The sequence below is a fragment of the Octopus sinensis genome, linkage group LG5, assembly GCF_006345805.1.
Source record: "Octopus sinensis linkage group LG5, ASM634580v1, whole genome shotgun sequence".
In the NCBI taxonomy this organism is placed as follows: domain Eukaryota; kingdom Metazoa; phylum Mollusca; class Cephalopoda; order Octopoda; family Octopodidae; genus Octopus; species Octopus sinensis.
The window spans coordinates 112852552-112872551 of record NC_043001.1 but is presented as its reverse complement, the minus strand read 5'-3'; the positions used below and the strand labels follow the sequence as shown (position 1 = coordinate 112872551).

Here is a 20000-nt window from a genome sequence, read left to right as displayed (position 1 = left end):
CGTGCTAACGTTTCTGCCAGCTCACCGCTGTTATGTATAGCGCTTCGATAACTACCAACACTTTAGCAGTCATTCAGCCCGTGCTCTTTCTCAGTCTGAGATACACAAAAGACACACAGAAGATCAAACAATGCACACGACTAACAAATGCTAATATATTCTAAGATTAAGTCAACGAGCCCACGTTAAGATCCATCAGGACCAAAAGAGACAAACTCAGACAAATGTGGTACACAGGTATACGTTGCATGGAGTCGAAACCAATGAAAAACGCTTCTTTGTGAATGTTCAACATGCCAGAAATAGCACAAAGTCTGCCTCGTGTTATGGCATACATTGAAAAATAGAAGAACACATTGGATAATATGTACCTAAATATACAATGTTGAAAAAGAAGAATGGGATGGTCGCGGCTCTGTGTAGTCAGAGCCGACATAGTACTAAATAATAATAACAATGAAGCTACTAAAACATATATAACAGAAAATAGTATAATACTTACAAGCTTTGTGCCAAAATTGCCAAGACACCAACAACAACTTAATAAGTTCTGATCTGACAGCATCACATAGACAAGATTCAAGGATTGTTTCTTTTTTCCTTTTCCTTTTTTTTTTTTTTTTATTAATAATCAGCCAGGAATGCGTGGGGTTGGACCCATCGTTGACTGGTACACCCATTCAACCGTAGGAATTACCATGCTAGATTTAGATTATAAATAGAACCAACTTTCAAGCTGATGGTCTAAGATGCCACAATTGTTGCAATAGAAGTCAAATTTTGTTTTAAAATATTTTTAAAAAAAAAATAAAAAGTTAATAAAAAGAAAGAACGGAAGATAATAACCAACAACTCAAACAAGAGAGAGTCGGAATTGGATTGTTCGAAATTGCAACATGACTTGTTCAAATTCCTGTTTCAATTCCATTGTTGCTGATAGGTCAGTATGACAATACATACATTACATACATACACCTGCACACACAAACAGCAGAAGATACAAAAGGAACACCCAAGTTATCAGCTTTCTGGAAACTATTCGCAATTCTGTAATTATTTACAATATGAATGCATAAAAGAGGAACTCAATTATTCAAAAGTTGTGATAAGAAATGTTCACTTGAAAATAATAATGTGGTAGGTCATAATTCCAGTTGTCATTAGCATTTACAATTTCTTCTATTTTTTTTATAGCACAGCATGAGGCTGGTGGTGGTGGTCTGCTATGTGATATTCTTCGGATTGTACCAACTGTTCATATTTTCCGTTTCTGGACCCTTGGTATTCGGGGCAATGGCTAAACTACTTTTTTCATCATTTGCGTTACTTCTTTCTATGACCCCTAACTCTTTCTCTTCTTGGCTCTCTTCAACTCACAAGACTGCTTATATCAACCATTAATGTCATTACCTCTGTGATCATGTACACACACACACACACACACACACGCATGCACACCTGTAGACAGGTGGTAGCGTAAATATTAAATGTTAGCTAATTGTTAATCAGAGAAACAAGTCTCTCAGAATGTTAAGATAAGAAATCTCAGCATTAACTTGCATACACTGCAGTAGTGAGTGGTGTGACTATGTTCAGGGAGAGGGTGGAATCACAGAAGACTAACAAATGTAGTTTGATTTAAAAGAGAAAAAAGAAGAAATTATGACATCACAATGCCAAGCAGCGTAGACAGTCGCAGAACAGCTGACCAGCTCAGTTTCATTTAGTCATTTATTCAGCAGGGAGTGGCATGATGAGAAGTCTAAAACTGTCTCACAGCTACATATAATCACACACACACATACACACACGCACACACCTGTTGGTTGTTCAAAATGTAAACTGAGTGAAAAAGGGGCAGAAATTAAGGGTAAACATTGTTATATGGAAAATAATTCCCAATAATTCTCAGCCTAACAGCAAACCTAAGTTTCATCTCTGATGATATTTGTTTTGTAAATGGTTTCTGGCAATAATCAATATGAGTATTGGTAATGGGTCACAATATTACAACAGTTTCATTGAGTGTTTTTTGAAAGGATTTCCATTTGGCTACGTTTTTTTTTCCCCCCCTTCAAATCCCCTTTTTTTTCTTTCTTTCCTGTTTGAATTGTAGATGTTCTCTATATGAAGCTCAAGCAAAACAATTCAAATTATATTTGATATAATAGCAGCAATAATAATGGTTTCTAAAATAAGCACAAGGCCAGCAATTTTGAGAGGAGAGGTTGCGACAGACCTTGTCTTTGACAGGAACTTTAGAAACCCAGAGGGATGAAAAGGTAAAGCTGACCTCAGTAAGAATCAAACTTTGACCATAAATATCTGGATTAAATACTACACGGCATTTTTTCCAACGCAAATGATTTTGGCATTCTTCCTTTCTAACAGCAACTGTTGGCAACATTGTCATCATAATTACCATCAATCCTTACTTGTTCATGAAGCTATAAGGTTATTTGTTCATTAATAAGAAGGAAAATTTGACAATAATACACTAAACCCCTTGCTAAGACATATCCCTCCAGGGATTGTAGTCAGGCACTTATTTTATCAATCCCTATTTGTCAATCTGCTATGTTACAGGGTATACAGGGACACAACTTTAAACAAGACATGGACATAGATACATATACACACACAACTGGCTTTGCAGAGTCACCGTCAACCAAATTCCATCTACAAGACACTGACCAACTTGAGGCTACATGTGGTAAAGGACCATGAAATGGGATCGAACCAGGAGCCATGTGGCAGCAATGCAAACTTCTTAATCATACAACTATACAATATAGTGGCATTGATGACAAAACCAAGAGAATCGCTATGGTGATTATTATGATGCTGGTAGCAACAGTGTTGATGAAGGCAGATTCTGGCAGATTTGGGGTCATGTTAGAGATGGGAACAATAGATGGGAAAAGAAAAAGGTAAAGTAAAATAGAGAAATGTTAAACATCTGATCTTGTAATTTCAAATAAAAGAAAACTTTGAATACAGTTTAAAAAGAAAAGGAAAGAGAGGATGAGAGAAAGAGTTTGTGTGAGTGTGTGTGTGTGTGTGTGTGCACGCACACGCGTGTGGGGAGTGGGGTGCAACAGAGACAGTCAGACAAATTAACCGGAAAAGGGGTAGGGGAAAAGAGAGAAAATGGAAGACAGAAATATGCACACGAATGATGGAAACATACGGGAATATACACATGGAGTAAATAAAATCAAAAATTAGATGAGGAGGAAAAGTGAGTGCTAAAGATGGGAAGAGACAGGGAAAATTGAAGAGCAATGGAGAGTGTTAAAGATGAGAGAGATATAGAAATGAAGAGAAAGAGTTAGAGAGACAAGAGAGAGAGAGACAGACAGAGTAAAGCATATTGAAAGGAGAATAAATAATAAAAAAATTAATAAAAAGGAAGATATATGAAAACGCTCAGAAAGTTGCAAAAGTGAAACTGTGCGCCTAAATGTGTGTGTGCGCACGTATGAGAATGTCATCAGAGATTCTTTCACAAGGTGTTTTTCCAAGTGTAAGCATATATAAGATATAGTTTCTTTTAATACATAAGGTTTCTTTAGGTACATACACGTGTGTGTGTGTGTGTGAGAAGGTGTGCTTGTTGTATAAGTGTGTAAAGAAATAGAAATACCGCTATGCTTAGAACATAGGGTAAGAGAGGGAAAACAAAAAAAACAGAGAAATAGAATAAGTATTGTGTAGAATACAGACACACATACACACACACACAAGACTTGGAACATATTGAATAACATCAGCCATCCAATAAATATCAATTTTCTGGAACTATTAAGGAAAACTTACAAGTGTGTTATCCATTACTTGTTGTTGTTGTTACCAACTAAAAAACACTTATCTTAAATTGCAGACCCTATTTCCCTATTTAATAGCTATATATATATATATATATATATATATATATATATATATACTTATGTGTGTATAAATATATATTATATATATATACATATGCATGTGTGTATAAATATATATATACATACATATGTGTGTGTATAAATAAATAAATATATATATATATATATATATATATATATATATATATATATACAGACACATATACATACATTTACAGATATATATGTATATATACATACACTCACACATACAATATACACACATTGTATACATAAAACACAAATATAGAAAAAACATCCACAAAAGATTGTGTAAAATTGAAGTCCTACACTGATATATATATATATATAGAGAGAGAGAGAGAGAGAGAGAGAGAGACAGACAGACAGAGAGGTGCTATACATATATATATGAGAATAGAGGTGGGGGTTGTGTTTTACATTTACCTATATAATTTGTTGGAAAGAACTTATTGATAGTGAAAATGAAAATGCATTTCCAGAAAACTTTCCTCTCACTTTCTGATCTTTTACACTATTGAGAAGTTTCACAGAAAAGTTTAGCTTAAAAGGTAAGATGACTGTCCTCTGGATAAAGCGAAACACCTACCACCACCACCATCACTCCTCTCTCTAACTCTTTCAGTTTCATTTAAAGAGATAATACATACAAAGGGGGGGGGGTGTCTCCATACTTGAACTTTTAAAACTATTCAATAACTTTTATAATCTTACAGAAAATGGGGGTCATTAAATTTCCACCACACAAGGACCCTATGAATGAATACCTAATTCTTTATTACCACCCACAAGGGGCTAAACATAGAGGGGACAAACAAGGACAGACAGAGGTATTAAGTCGATTATATCGACCCCCAGTGCGTAACTGGTACTTAATTTATCGACCCCCGAAAGGATGAAAGGCAAAGTTGACCTCGGCGGAATTTGAACTCAGAATGTAATGGCAGACAAAATACGGCTACGCATTTCACCTGGCGTGCTAACGAGTCTGCCAGCTCGACTCTATGAATGAATACCTTGTGCATTCACACACGTCTTCAAGTAGATTTGAACACAGAGGTAGAGTAGTTAGAACAGGAATGATGATGATGATGATGATGATGAAAGTGGTGGTGGTAGTGACTCCTAGCAAATAATAGTCAAATCAAATGATACTGCAGTGATAATGAAAAATATCTAGACAGGCACAGGAGTGGCTGTGTGGTAAGTAGCTTGCTTACCAACCACATGGTTCCGGGTTCAATCCCACTGCGTGGCACCTTGGGCAAGTGTCTTCTGCTATAGCCTCGGGCTGACCAAAGCCTTGTGAGTAGATTTGGTAGACGGAAACTGAAAGAAGCCCGTCGTATATATGCATATATATATATGTGTGTGTGTGTGTGTGTTTCTGTGTCTGTGTTTGTCCCCCCCAACATCGCTTGACAACCGATGCTGGTGTGTCTACGTCCCCGTAACTTAGCGGTTCGGCAAAAGAGACCGATAGAATAAGTACTAGGCTTACAAAGAATAAGTCCTGGGGTCGATTTGCTCAACGAAAGGCGGTGCTCCAGCATGGCCGCAGTCAAATGACTGAAACAAGTAAAAGAGTAAAAAAAAAGAGACATAATAATACGGAGAAAATTAGGGTGGGGATGGAGCAGCAAGAAAAACCCCTAACATTTTTGACCTCTGCAAATCGGTCGTATGAAAAGTTGTATCAAGACACAAAAACTTTTTGGAGAGGTTACATACAAGCAAGCCAATAATGATGCTTCTATACAGTCAATTGAACTGCTAGAAATAGCAGCTAAAATCTTTCTCTCCAACCAAAACCTACTATCTTAGGAAAAGAAGTACATATTAGATAAATGCGGTCTTCAGAGCAACATGCCTAGATAGGAATGGTCACGGCTGAAATATCTTTTGTCATAGGTCTGCTCAATAATGAGAGAACTTTGGCTAAACAACAACTTTGAGATAATCTCTAAATAAAAAGTAAGCAGTGGTGGTACTTTTCTATATAACAGCTATCTATATAATGGACAGAAACTAGTCACAGACACATAATCACCAATTTCTATTGGTGGACATGTGTCCATGCACACACACATGCATGCACAATATTTTACATCCAGTAGAGACAAACAAAACAGACAGGTAATCTATAAATGAATAGAACACCAAACTATTAAACAAAGATCTAACTAGTGAAAACTTTTAGCACATATAGTTATATGCCAGGGTCACAAGGCTAATTTATTTTCTAGATGTATTTCAATCAAAAGTATACATTAAATAGCAAAATATATTAACAACTTTAGTTTTACTAACTTATAACTTAGCATCCTTTAATGTCTGTCATCTTACCTAACAACTAGACAGACACAAAGCTAATGATGTGCATTTGATTACATCAGTAATCAAACACATGCCTCAGCTGGTCTGTAACTGGTACTTAGTTTACCAATCACCAAACAAGAAAACTACAGGTGGACCCCAAGAGGAATTTGAATGGATTTTAGGTAACAAACAATGCTCAAACATTTCCACCATCCATTGGCCTTATAATAATAATAATAATAATGGTTTCAAATTTTGCCACAAGGGTAGCAATTGGGAGAAGGGATTAAGTCGATTACATTGACCCCAGTGTACAACTGGTACTTATTTTATCAACCCTAAAAGGATGAAAAGTGAAATCGACCTCGGCAGAATTTGAACTCAGAATGTAGCGAGGGGTGAAATACCACTAAGCATTTCATCCAGCACACTAACAATTCTGCCAGTTCGCCACATTAATATTAAAAATAATCCTTTCTACTAAAGCGCAAGGCCTGAGATTTTGGAGGAAGGGCCTGAGATTTTGGAGGAAGGGCAAGTCGATTGTATTGACTCCAATATGTGAATGGCACTTATTTCATCAACCCTGAAGGATGGAAAGGCAAAGTTGACCTCAACAGAATTTGAACTCAGAATGTAAAGACAGGCAAGATGCCACTAAACATTTTGTCCGCTATGCTAATGATTCTGCCAGCTCACTGCCTTAATAACAGTAATGGTTTCAAATTCTGGCACAAGGCCAGCAGTTTCAGGGAAGGAGGTAAGTTGATTTAATCAACTCCAGTGCTCAATTGGTACTTATTTCATTGACCCTAAAAGGACGAAAAAGGCAAAGTCGACCCAATAATAACTTTTTTACATTGCCATGAAAATTCATGAGATCTGGTGGCATTCACACCTTTCGTAAGGACATTCAATAACAACAATAATGCTGTTATCCCTTGAGGGATGACAGCTATAAATTCAACAAACTTTCAACATTGAAGCATTCATAATCATTACAAATGATAACAGTTGTTTCTATTTAGGTACAAAACAGGAAATTTTTTGAGCGATGAGAAATTAAACAACACTACGGGCCTTGGTTATTTGACAGGTGCTTTATTTTGTTAAACCCAAACGAGATAAAGAGTAAACCTAGCCTCGGAGGGATTTGAACTGAGAACAGAGAGAGAGCCAGAAGTAATACTACAAGGTATTTTGTCCAACAATTCTGCCAAATCACTGCTCTATCACAACATCAACAATTTCTTTTGTTTATTTAAGAGTACTTTTATGAAAAATATAGTAAATAATAAACTTGAAAGTAAATGGACAGGGGGAGCAGGTAAGTTGCCAAAGTGTAACAATTTCTTCTTACCTGGTGGTACATGCCGGTAACAAATTATGTACAGTTTCCACCTGTTATTTCCACCTTAAGTAACATAACATAGTTGCAAACTCCAAGGGAACACAAGAACACGGTGACTTCCTTCCAGATTTTTTTAATTCTTTTTTTTTTTTTGCCCGTATATATTTTTTTTTTCTCACTTCAACTTTTTTCTTTAATTATATATAAACAGATAATTGAATATCATCTATGGATGGAGGCATGTAAGGAAACGAGATCATTCCCTGCTAACTGAGGATCTATATGCACCACCGACATGTTGATTTTCAGCCACATGCAACAAGTGTGCTTGTAGTAATTTGTCCACACCTGAACAAAACTTTGTGAAAGCTAGCAGCAGGCAGAAAAATTAATCAATAACAAATAACAACAAAAAAGGATACACGATAATAGGTAATAAGGTGGAGGAAAAAAAAAAATTAATAAAATAAGTAAATGAAAATAGTATGATGATGATGATGATGATAAATAATGAGAATGTTGTGGAAGATTCTTACGAAAAAAGGAAACGTAAAGTGGAATGGGTGTACATGTAGCAGTGGCAAGAGGGGAAGGGTCTCAGTAAAGAATGTTGGAAGTTCATATAAAGAAGGAAATCATTAATACAGTGATGTATGATTGCAGAAGGGGTATGTGTTTGTAAGGGGTTCTTTTGATGTTACCATACACAGGTCATTCAGACATCCTCGGAAGAGGAAGGGGTGAATGAGTTAAAGGGGTGCGTGCGTGCGCTGTTTGTTGCTGTATTTTTTCTTCTTTTTTTTTTTTCTTTTTCCTCAATAAGCAGAGTAAGTTTGTTAAGGCTACCACTCTCTCTAAGAGTTGACAAAAAATACTAAGACAAAAACAAAAACAGTCAGTACACAAAATGAGGATTACAGTATGTGGGGGTGGGGGGGAAGTTAATATTGGTTAGCATGATGTCATTCATGTCTGACTTGGCTGCTGACCAGTAAAGTAATAAATGATTGATTGATTGATTGGTGAAGTTGGTTGGTTGTTGGTTGGTTGGTTGGTTTATAAGTAGTGGAAGAAGTTGGTGGTGGACAAAATGAAAAACTGTTTTATTTCCATCTTTCTTTTTTCTTTCTTTTTTTTCATTCTGAAGTTCATTAGTTTGCTTTAACCAGCACAGTTAAGGCCATGCTGGAGCACTGCTAAAACAATTATTTTTTTACTATTTCTTTTCCATTTTTTTTTATTGTCAGTATTTCGCGATAAATTTAATTCCTTTTATTCCCAATGCACCTTATATGTAGAAAACTATTTACTAATTACATTTTACTAACAATAAATTCTTGAATAAACACTTTGTTTTTTAACTTTATACAGAAGACTTTACACATTTTTGTAAGGGCAAATGAGTATTGATGATATTATGACGACCAGAATAATTTACTGATACTTTTTACCTATTTACAAAAAGGCAAATTTGATAAGATTTGAAATCTGATTATATGACATTCCAAACTAGTTATAAATTGTACGGGTGACTGACAACACTGTATCTGACCTCAACAACCCCTAAAACAAGTCAACGTGAGACCTGACCAAGTTGAATTTAGTTACGACATAGCTAGGACAACCCGATAACAGAAGATAACTAAACTAATGAATTATAAATAACTAGTAGTAGAGAGAGACTGCCCAACCATGGATCGCAGCAACCCATCGAATGACAAACAAACAACAGGTGGCTGGAACATGGAAATGAATCGGATCAACCGAAATAGAAAGGAACAATAATTAAAAATAAAATGTCAATTCAGAATAATAAGAATAGAAACAAAAACAATAAAAATGAGAGAGAAATGAGGAGAGCAAGATATTTAGAGGAGAGGAAGGAGAACGAGAAGAGAGAAAAATAGAGAGAAGAAAATAGTTTTGAAAGAGATGATTGTACATAAACTTCATGTGCAGTTAGAATGTGATGCCAACCAACTACCTTATGATACATGCAGTAGCTAATGCGTAGCGTTAAGCATTAGTGTATGATATGTGATACAACTTATTGTATGAATAGACTTGTAGAAATAATATTCAGTTTATTCAACAAACATTCTCGCAAGATGTATGAATGCTGCTGCTGTAATTACGGAGAGAGTTTGACTGAAGACAAATGGGTGAGAGATAAGAGATAGGAGCCAGCACCTGACTAGATTCGATTGGCACCTGTCTGGATTGAAAGTCAGAACAACTTTTATCAAAACAGTAAAAATCGCACTCGCAAAAAAAAACACAATTTAATTTCCCTTTTTCCACTTCCAATTTTATGATCGGTTGTCAAGAATGATATCCTTTTAAAAAATCCTTACCATGCACGTATATGTCAATATTATCACTATATCATTACTATAGCATTATTTATATTATTATCATCATTATTATTATTATTATTATTATCATTATTATTATTTGGTATAATAAAAGAAAGCAGAGAGAATGTGTGTGTATGTGTGTGAATGTATAAGATGGTTGAAATCTTGCAAATTTAGTATAACAAGAAAATAAGAAACCTTTTGACATAAGAGATAGGATGAAATCTAACAAGTTATCGAACTAAATTCTGAATTGTACTCTCTACTGCATGCCTATATACATAGAGATAGCAGGAGGAGGAGGAAGAGGAAGTGGCAATGGGTGGTTGAGTTATTGAGAATGGTACACAGTGTGCTCATGAAGAGTTATATATATATATATATACATATACTCTTTTACTCTTTTACTTGTTTCAGTCATTTGACTGCAGCTATGCTGGAGCACTGCCTTTAGTCGAGCAAATCGACCCTGGGATTTATTCTTTGTGACGGGGAAGTAAACACACCAGTATCGGTTGTCAAGCAATGCTAGGGAGACAAACACACACCTACATATATATATATATATAATCTTAATCCAAACGGGAAAACATATATATATATACATATATACGACAGGCTTCTTTCAGTTTCCGTCTACCAAATCCACTCACAAGGCATTGGTCGGCCCGTGGCTATAGCAGAAGGCACTTTCCCAAGATGCCACGCAGTGGGACTGAACCCGGAACCATGTGGTTGGTTAGCAAGCTACTTACCACACAGCCACCCCTGCGCCTATATATATATATAAACACAGAAAGATGCCCTACAGGAGGATTGAAACAGAAAACTCAATAGAAAAGTAGAAGAAAATCTTTTAAGAAATAAAACATTTTACTTAAAAGGAAGAAAGAGAGAGAGAGAGAGAGAGAGAGAGAGAGAGGAGAGACAATGAAAACAGGAAAAGAATGTCCAATAAGTAATTTTTTGAAAAAATAGAGAAAGACAAGCATAAGAGAGAGAGAGAGAGAGAGAGAGAGAGAGAGAGAGAGAGAAAGCTATGTATAAATGAGAGAGAAAGAAAAGATAAACATAAGTAGTAGAAAGACAATCATAAAGTGAATGTGTGAGAGAGAGAGAAAGAGAGAAACCAAGAATAAATGAATAGAGAAAGAGAGAAAACAAAAGAGAGGGAGAGGGAGTGAGAGAGAGAGAGAGGGAGGGAGAAAGAGAGACCAAGTATAGCTTAGTCAGTTGTGAGAATTTCAATACCAGTAAAGAACTTTCTAGAAGTGTTTCTTTAAGATAGGAGAAAGATTTAAGACATACAAGGTTTATAGTTACTTTCAGATCTTTAAGTGAGAGAGAAGAAGAAGAAAGAAGAGAGAGAGAGAGAGAGAGAGAGAGAGAGAGTCTATCAGTTCCTAACAAGGTATGATGATGAGTAATGGAAATGAAGATATGAAGATACCCAGCTCAGCAATTTTAAAGGGGTATTTAGCCTGTAGTATAATGACAACTTAACGACAGCCAGCCGTGCATATATATATGCACATAAAGCATCTATGGAGTTATTTAAAATGTTTCACAGATCCTATATAATGGCTTTCTATCTGTCTATTCATTATCTTTCTCTTTGATACGAAACATGGCAAAGATGAAGGCGTGTATATTTCTTTGCAGCTAACATTATTAAAAGTTAAACAGTCATATATATAGTTAAGAACTGATTATTTATGTAGCAATTCTTTCTAAGTATGCACTGCGAGAGTGTTTGAGTTTATGCAGGCTTGCACACATACATACATATATCTCTCTTAATACGCACGTAGGTATATATATCATATACAACAGTTCTTTCCAGCCTTTTATGGTTGGTGATGCTTGTGCCAACTAAAACTGAGAAAACAATATAAATATATATTTTTCTATATAAACTTTTCGCTATATAATCCTGAAATTAAATGTATTTAGGTTTTCATTTAAAAGTATCTTGTATCTTTTACATGTTTCAGTCATTAGAAAGCGGTGCCGCAGGGTCACATCTTTGAAGAATTTTTAATCACACAAATCAAACCCAGTACTTGTTTTTTCCTACTTCTTTTTTTTTTTTGTAAGTCAGGTACTTATTTTATTGGTCTCTTTTTGCCAAACCACTAAGTTACAGGAATGTAAACACACACCAACATCGGTCGTCAAGCAGTGATGGCATACAAACACAGACACAAAGACACCACACGTGCATACACACACACCACACATGCACGCTTGCATGCACACCCACATACATGCATGCAGTCAAAATAGTTAATTGCTGGTCCATTTTCAATTTGAAAAAGTAAAAAAAAAAAACAGAGATAAAAATATTCTCACCTCCCACGACATAGTTGTAATCTATTTTCCAACACAAAGGTTAGAAAGCACCAACATACAAACACACACACTCCTCTGAAAATGATCCCTAGGTGAACTTAATACACGAACTGACATTGTAGCATTGACTACAGATGAGCAGAGCAAAAATAAAAAGTTAACCAGACTTAGAAGAAGACTATGCCAACTGTCAGTGGGATGGGTGGCTTACCGAAAAAAGAAACTTGTATGAACACGCCAGCATCTTGATGGTTTACAATTTACTTAACTCTCTAAATATATAAATTGCTTTATTACTATCATCATCATCATTAAGGGAAGGGAGCTGGCAGAATCATTAGCATGCCAGACAAAATGATTAGCAACATTTCATCTGTCTTTATTTCCCCGAGTTCAAATTCTGCTGAGGTCAACTTTGCCTCTCATCCTTTCAGGGTCAATGAAATAAGTAGCAGTTAAGCACGGAAGCTGGTATAATTTGACTGGCACCCTCCCTGAAAATTCAAGCCTTACGCCTATAGTACAAAGGATTATTATTATTATTATTTTAATTAATAATAATTGGTATTTAATCTAACATGCACACAACAATGCATACTTTAACCCAACAGAATTCAACAGTGGACCTTAATTTTTTTAGGATCTAGCAGACTGTGTCTGTGTGTGTGGGACTGTATGTATGAATGTGTGTTGTGTACATTATGAGCGTAGCAGCAGGCTTTTATAAATCTTTAAAAACAAAAATTCCTTTGAAGTTTAATTCTTCTCATTAAACTGTGAAACCGGAAAGAAAGATAAATCTAATACTATTCAAGGAAAGATAGATAGACACATAAAACAGATGGGGTGATAACCATAAGGGAGAGAGACAGAGAGAGAGAGAGAGAATGAGAATGTGAGGGCCAAGAGCACAAAGTTATGTAGCTGTGCATGTGATTGTGTGCGCCTGTACACATTATTAAACATCTCTTGCAAGGAAACCTCGGCAGCAAACCTTTAAAACATCACATTAACAGTCATTGTTTATGAAGAGCAATTCCAAACTAACCAAAGTTTCTTCCATCATGTTTGTTCTGTCTCATATCAGATTCAGAAATGAACTTGGGAGCACTTGCACAATTACACACACACACACACACACACACTTGTGTGCATGCATGAGTGTGCCCCTATTACAACTACACATGTAATCTGTATATACATATGGATCATAAATAAATTGCTAGCCACTATGTATTTATATTATGTACACACACTAGATATATATATATATATATATAATATATATATATATATATATATACACAATATGGCCTGCTCGCTTAGCCAGCGGGGTGGCGTCATTTGAAGGCTAAAACAATGTGAAGCGCATTGTGACCAGCGATGTGTAACAACATCTGATAGCCTGGTCGGTCACGGTGATCACGGTGATATATACACAAATATATAAATATACATGCATACATACATACTTAAACATACACATACACATACCTCTACATATGTGTGTGCATGTGTGTGTGTATGTGTGTGTGTGTGAATGCGTACGGAAAACTGACAGGTATATAAAAGAAAAAGAGAGGATTCCTTGGAAAATCTCAGTGTTCTATGTGTAAACGCCAAAGAAAATAACTCCGTGAAAACGAAAAAAAAAAAAAAACGGAAAAGACTATCTGAAGAATATATAAGCTTGGAACTAAGCAACTTTTAAATACGAACACTTATGATGATGACTGTTCTCATCATATAGCCTCTAGAATTGTGGATTTGTTCATGTTACTGATGCTTACAGGCAACTAATAGGAAGAGGTATTGTTCTACACACCAACTGGCTGCTGCCAATGGAGATGCTATACTTCTAACAAAAGAAAAAAAACTACAGATTTGTATACTAGCAAAACATAATCATAACTTCACATACAAGCATGTGTGTATATATGTAAATATTTATGGACATCAGTGTGTGTATACACACACACACACACACACATACATACACATGAATGTATGCATGTCTATAATTGTAAACGGATGTATGTGCACACACGTGTATACATATGTATACATTATACACACACACACACACACAGAGCTAGATGCATAGATACTGTATAATTAATTAAAGCACAAATACGCAAATTAGCCTATTTACAATGGTGCTAGTCTAATTTATAACTGACCATTTTATAAACAGCTGATCCGTGCTAAGCCAGGAGCTACTCTGAGGAGCAGTCAAACTGAAACAGTCTGTAAGGAGACTCCCACCTTTTTTTCCCCCCATATGTCAATTATAGAGAAAGAATGTGCTTGTATTCTTATTTAAGCCAGTCAGATTTTTGTATTTAAATTTATTTATGCCGTAAATATACTTATTACATACAAACACATATAGATACCTAATTATACACACAACACACACACATATATCTGTGTACATATATATATATATACACCACACACACATATATCTGTGTACATATATATATATATACACACACACACATATATCTGTGTACATATATATATATACACACACACACACATATATCTGTGTACATATATATATATACACACACACACACATATATCTGTGTACATATATATATATACACACACACATGCATTTGTCGTGTGTGTGTTAGAGGTAAGGCTGTATGATTAAAAAATTTGCTTCACAATCAAGTTGTTTTGGATTTGGTGCCAATGTACAGTACAATAGAAGTCTTCTAGTATAAGACTCGGCTCAACTAATGCCAACTGAGGAAATTTGGTAGACGAAAGCAGTAATAACTTCATTGTGTGTGACGTGTGCGTATGTGTGTATACACACATACAAAGTTATGTATATATGAGTGTGTGTATATATAGATATAAACACACATATATACATGCTCCAAGACAGAAACACTGACACATGTGTGTATACTTCCCACTTTCCTTTCTTCTCAATATTTACCATTGAGCAATATACCCCTAATTTCTAACCCTTCTCCTTCTGCTTGCATCCCTTACCTCCTTTCAAATTCTATTTTACTTTATTTATTTATTTTCTAATTTTGGAATATGTACGCATGGGTGTATAAGTGGTGTGCATTTTACACACTCTCTATTTCTCTATACCTCCCTCTCCTTCTGTGATGTGATTATTTTCCTTCCTGATGAAGGACTAATGTCCGAAACATTAAGATGACTATTTCAACTTTTCAAGCATTAAGCTCATACATTATTTGTCAAATTTTCTTCTTTATTTAAATATTTATTGACTATATATATATATATACATATATACACATAATTCTGATCAACCAGACTATCAGATGTCCCTATATATATCACAGGTCAGGTCATAACAATGGTTTCCTTCTTCCATTTGGGCTCACATTTTTTGCATATGTCATCTTTTTCTCATCTTAAAGGTCTTCTAAGTGCTTTCTTCTATGCACTTGGAAACAACTCAGCTACTACACTGGTCTATCTATTGTCTGTGAACTTTGCAGCATGTCCAATCCTGTGTAAATTGCACATTTGGTATTTTGCAGTCACATCATTAACTCCACTCTCTTCTTGTACCCACAATACTTCCAACATGGAACTTTCCATAACCTTGTATGTTGTAGCTAGCTACTGTTTTCCCTTTTTTGTAATAGCCTATGTCTAAGTTGGGTACAAAGAGTGCAGACAGGACGGTGTTAATGAAGATATTAGCATGCAGAGTGTTGGAAATTTGCAATTTGGACACATCTTTTAATCAAAGCAAATGCCCTCCACCCTTCTCTTATCTGCATGAGATTTCGGTATTCATATCTCCAAATATATAATATATTGAGTGTACCTAGAAGTACTCCTTTACCACAATTTTATTGTTTCCCACAATTATTTGTTCATATATTACGTTTTGGGATTGCATGTATTTTTATTTCTGTGCAGTTTATTTTGAGGCCAACTGCTGAAGTTTGGGTAACCGGCATTGTCAGAATGGACTGCAGCTGATCTGAAGTTTCTATGATAAGCATGGTAACAACTGTGAATCAGAAGTATGTTAGTAGCTTGTTGCTCATGGTAATATCACCTTTCCAAGTGATGTTTCTGATGACCATTTCAAGATTTGACAAAGAACTATAGAGAGATGAAATCTCCTTGTCTGACACACATCCCAGCTGTAACTCTTATGGGTGGTGACAGTGGAAGGAAATTATAGAGATAGCTAGATGCATATACACATATACATACACACACACAAACACACATATACATATATACATAAGTATATATATGTATACATAAGTATATATATATATATATATATATAATATATATATATATATATATATATATATATATATATATATAGTCGGCGTTAGGAAGGGCATCCAGCTGTAGAAAGATTGCCAGATTAGACTGGAGCCTGGTGCATCCTTCTGGCTTCCCAGAACCCCGGTCGAACCGTCCAACCCATGCTAGCATGAGAACGGACGTTAAACGATGATGATGATGATGATGATATCATCATCATCATCATCGTTTAACGTCCGTTTAGCATGGAAAACAGACGTTAAACGATGATGATGATATATATATATTATATATAATATATATATATATATATATATATATATACTATATATATATATATACTTATGTATACATATGTGTGCATCTACATATATATACATGTATACACACATCAAAATACAAATACATCTGTGTGTGTGTGTGTGTGTGCATATATCTACATGTACGTAGATACACACACACAGACATACAGTGTCAATGTTGACTACTGCAAAGCCATGCAGAAAGGAAGCATGAATGCCCACATGTGCATGGGTATCCAAGTTTGCTTCACGTCTTCTTTTGGGTTCAATGCCACTTGCATGTCATATTAGGCAAGTGTTTCCTAGAAAATCAACGGATGCTGAAATTTGGTAGATGGACACTGGGACACTGCATGAAGGCCCATCCCTCTATGTACACATTGTGTTGCATGTGCGTGTATAATGTATATATGTTGGTCTGTTCTTTCAAAAGAATTGAATAACTATAACAGAACGTTGGTAGCCACCCCCACCACACACACACACACACACACACACACACATATATATGTGTATGCAAATACACAAACATATATATATACATATATATGTGTGCACATACATATACTAATGCATACACACACACTCACTCACAGAAAGAGAATGTGAAAAAGGAGAGAAAGAGATAATGTAAGACTGGCAGGTGCTGGTAACGAGGATGAATTTGGGTGCACAGTGGTGCATGGGTGTATATAATCATTATCATCATCATCATTTAACATCCATTTTCCATACTGGAATGGGTTGGACATCACACACACACACACACACTTGCATTTATACAAAAGTACTTTTACTCACTTCGGTGGGGGGGGCATGGGGGTGTCTAACATAGAGCAAATTATATTTCTTAGAACTTTCTTTTTTTTATCAATTTTTATCTCTTCTCCAAAGCAAATTTCTTCCTTCTGTTCATCTTGCAAAAGAGACTGGCTTTATTTACTGAGGTGACGGGAGAGTGTTTCAGAGTAAAGAAAGGAAGTTTATGACCAAACACATCACATGGAAGCAATATAGACAAATAAAATACACACACAGGGCTAACCTTTCCTTGACAAGTCTATGTGTAAAAAATACACACACATATTCAATAAGTGTGTACTCATGTATAAGTGTTATGTGCACATACACAGCTCATACATATGGACTAAACTATTGTGATAGTAATTAAAAGAATATAAGAAATTCAGTTAGTTTATTAATATGCAACAGTTTTAATTATGGTAGTATATCTATATATATCTAATATATATCTATATATAATCTATATATATCTCTATATATATTATATATATAATATATATATATATATATATGATTACAAGAATATTTGTTCAATTCTCATACAGTTGTAGGAGTTTAGAAAGTATGTATAGTGTGTGTTTGCGGGAGGGAGCATGTACATGGAATCCCAGGCACAACATACCTTTGTATCAGCACATACAGAAATAGTGACATACCTGCGGAGTGAAAGAAGTAGAAAGCGAGAGAGAGAGAGAGAGAGAGAGAGAGAGAGAGAGAGAGCAACAGTATATGAGTTGTCTGTTTCTATGGCAGTGTAAAATATAAAAATAACGAAAACCTATATTGTCTATCTTATGCTCTCTCTAGGTTTGTATGTATGCTGTTTCTTGTATCTGTATTTTAAATATACATGTGTGTGTGTGTGTGTGTGTGTGTGTGCGCGTCAATGCACAGGCGTTATGGAATTCGGCCTCAGCTGATAGGGGGACGGGGGATAGAGAGTACAAGGTCAGAGATTTGCTAGAAATAGGAGTCAGATTTCCTTTAAATTACATCCAACCCATCTTAAAGATAAAAGAAAAAAAAGTAAAGCTAATGCTTTGGGTGTTATAAATAAGGAGAAAACAGTCACAACAGAAATGCCTGGTGAAAGAAAGGCCCTGCTTGATATTAAGACTGGTTTTAAAGGCAAGCACCAGCCCTTAATTTAACTTATGTTCTTCTTGTTCTTTGTAAAGCAATCAACATGAATAATATTAACAGTATTAATTAATAGAAACACACTAATATATAGTTAAGTTCTTTTGTATCTTTTTTTTTTTTTTTTGATAGTTAATATTTTTATTACATTTATTGTCAAGCCAAAAATAAAGTTAATATAGAATTTGAAAAACGGAAAGTTCTGGGTGTGGGGGGATAAGATAGAGAGTAAATGTCTGTGCATATGTGTGTGTGTGTGTGTGCATGTGTGTGTATGTTTAATCGGAATGAAAAGACAGACATACCTTTAATGAGGCTGTCCAGTTTTAACTGACAGCAGCAAGCAGCAGCAGCAGCACCAACAACAGCAGCAACAGATGAAGAAAGTAGTAAGAGAAGAAGAAGTAGAAGATAGGGGTGTGTATGTGTGTATGTATGTGTGTATGTGTATGTATGTGTGTGTGTGTGTAGGTTTCAATAGAAACAAGACTTAACAACTGCCAGCTAAAAGGGTGGGTCGTGGTGTTGGTGGTGGTGGTTGGTGGTGGTAATACTCACTGACCATCGACAATAACATCATCATCATCGTCATCTTCTTCATTACTTTTATTATTATTATTATTATTATTATTATTGTTGTTGTTATTATTATTATGGTTGTTCTCGTTGTGCCCACTGTAAGGAGGCATGATTATTATTCGGCTTGGTTGTGTAGTGCTTGTGATTAAAACTGGGCTATTTTACATATATTTTCTCATTGTTGGTGTGTGTGTTGTTGTTTTTGTTGCGGTTTTCCTTGTCATTTTTCTCCTTAGATTTTTTTTTTCTTGCTTATTTATAACTGGGATGGAGTTGATTTTTTTTCAAGACGATGATGATGATGATGCTGCTGGTGGGTGGTGGTGGTGGTGGTGGTGCTGTGGTGGTTCGACAATTAGCCACGACGATCGTCATTCACAAAACACAGAATTTGATAAAGATACGTTGTTGAGTGGTGGTGGTTCCAGGCGTTTGTATAATAAAACTGACGCTGAGAGGGCAGTGGAGAATGGCAATGATGATGATGATGATGAAAGTGGCGGTTCCACGAGTGATGATATATATTTGGTATGGTGGTGGTGGTGGTGGTGGTTTGAGATGGTGGTAGTGGTAGCAAAGAGGGGGGAAAATA

General features: G+C 35.5%; 1 protein-coding gene and 1 long non-coding RNA gene across 7 annotated transcripts in view; one reads left to right on the top strand and one right to left on the bottom strand.

The window, feature by feature from the left end:
- The window catches only part of LOC118763406, a 4378-nt gene extending 782 nt beyond the window's left edge, over window positions 1-3596 (top strand). The window contains exons 2-3 of the long non-coding RNA XR_004999159.1: window positions 41-1870; window positions 2587-3596. This is a non-coding gene — a long non-coding RNA (uncharacterized LOC118763406). The remainder of the gene's footprint in view (window positions 1-40; window positions 1871-2586) is intronic.
- Window positions 1-20000, bottom strand: part of LOC115212087 (E3 ubiquitin-protein ligase PDZRN3) — a 396881-nt gene that overhangs the window by 257954 nt on the left and 118927 nt on the right. For 2 of the 6 annotated variants that reach the window (XM_036502999.1, XM_029780914.2), the window contains exon 1: window positions 503-628. The exons of 1 other annotated variant lie outside the window; for it this stretch is intronic. In XM_036502999.1, the coding sequence (XP_036358892.1) occupies window positions 503-565 (63 nt within the window). In that variant the 5' untranslated portion in view covers window positions 566-628. Of the gene's footprint in view, window positions 1-502; window positions 629-7590; window positions 9369-12290; window positions 12318-19134; window positions 19681-20000 lie in introns of those variants that run through there. 3 more of the 6 variants (XM_036503003.1, XM_036503002.1, XM_036503001.1) reach the window with 3 other exon arrangements.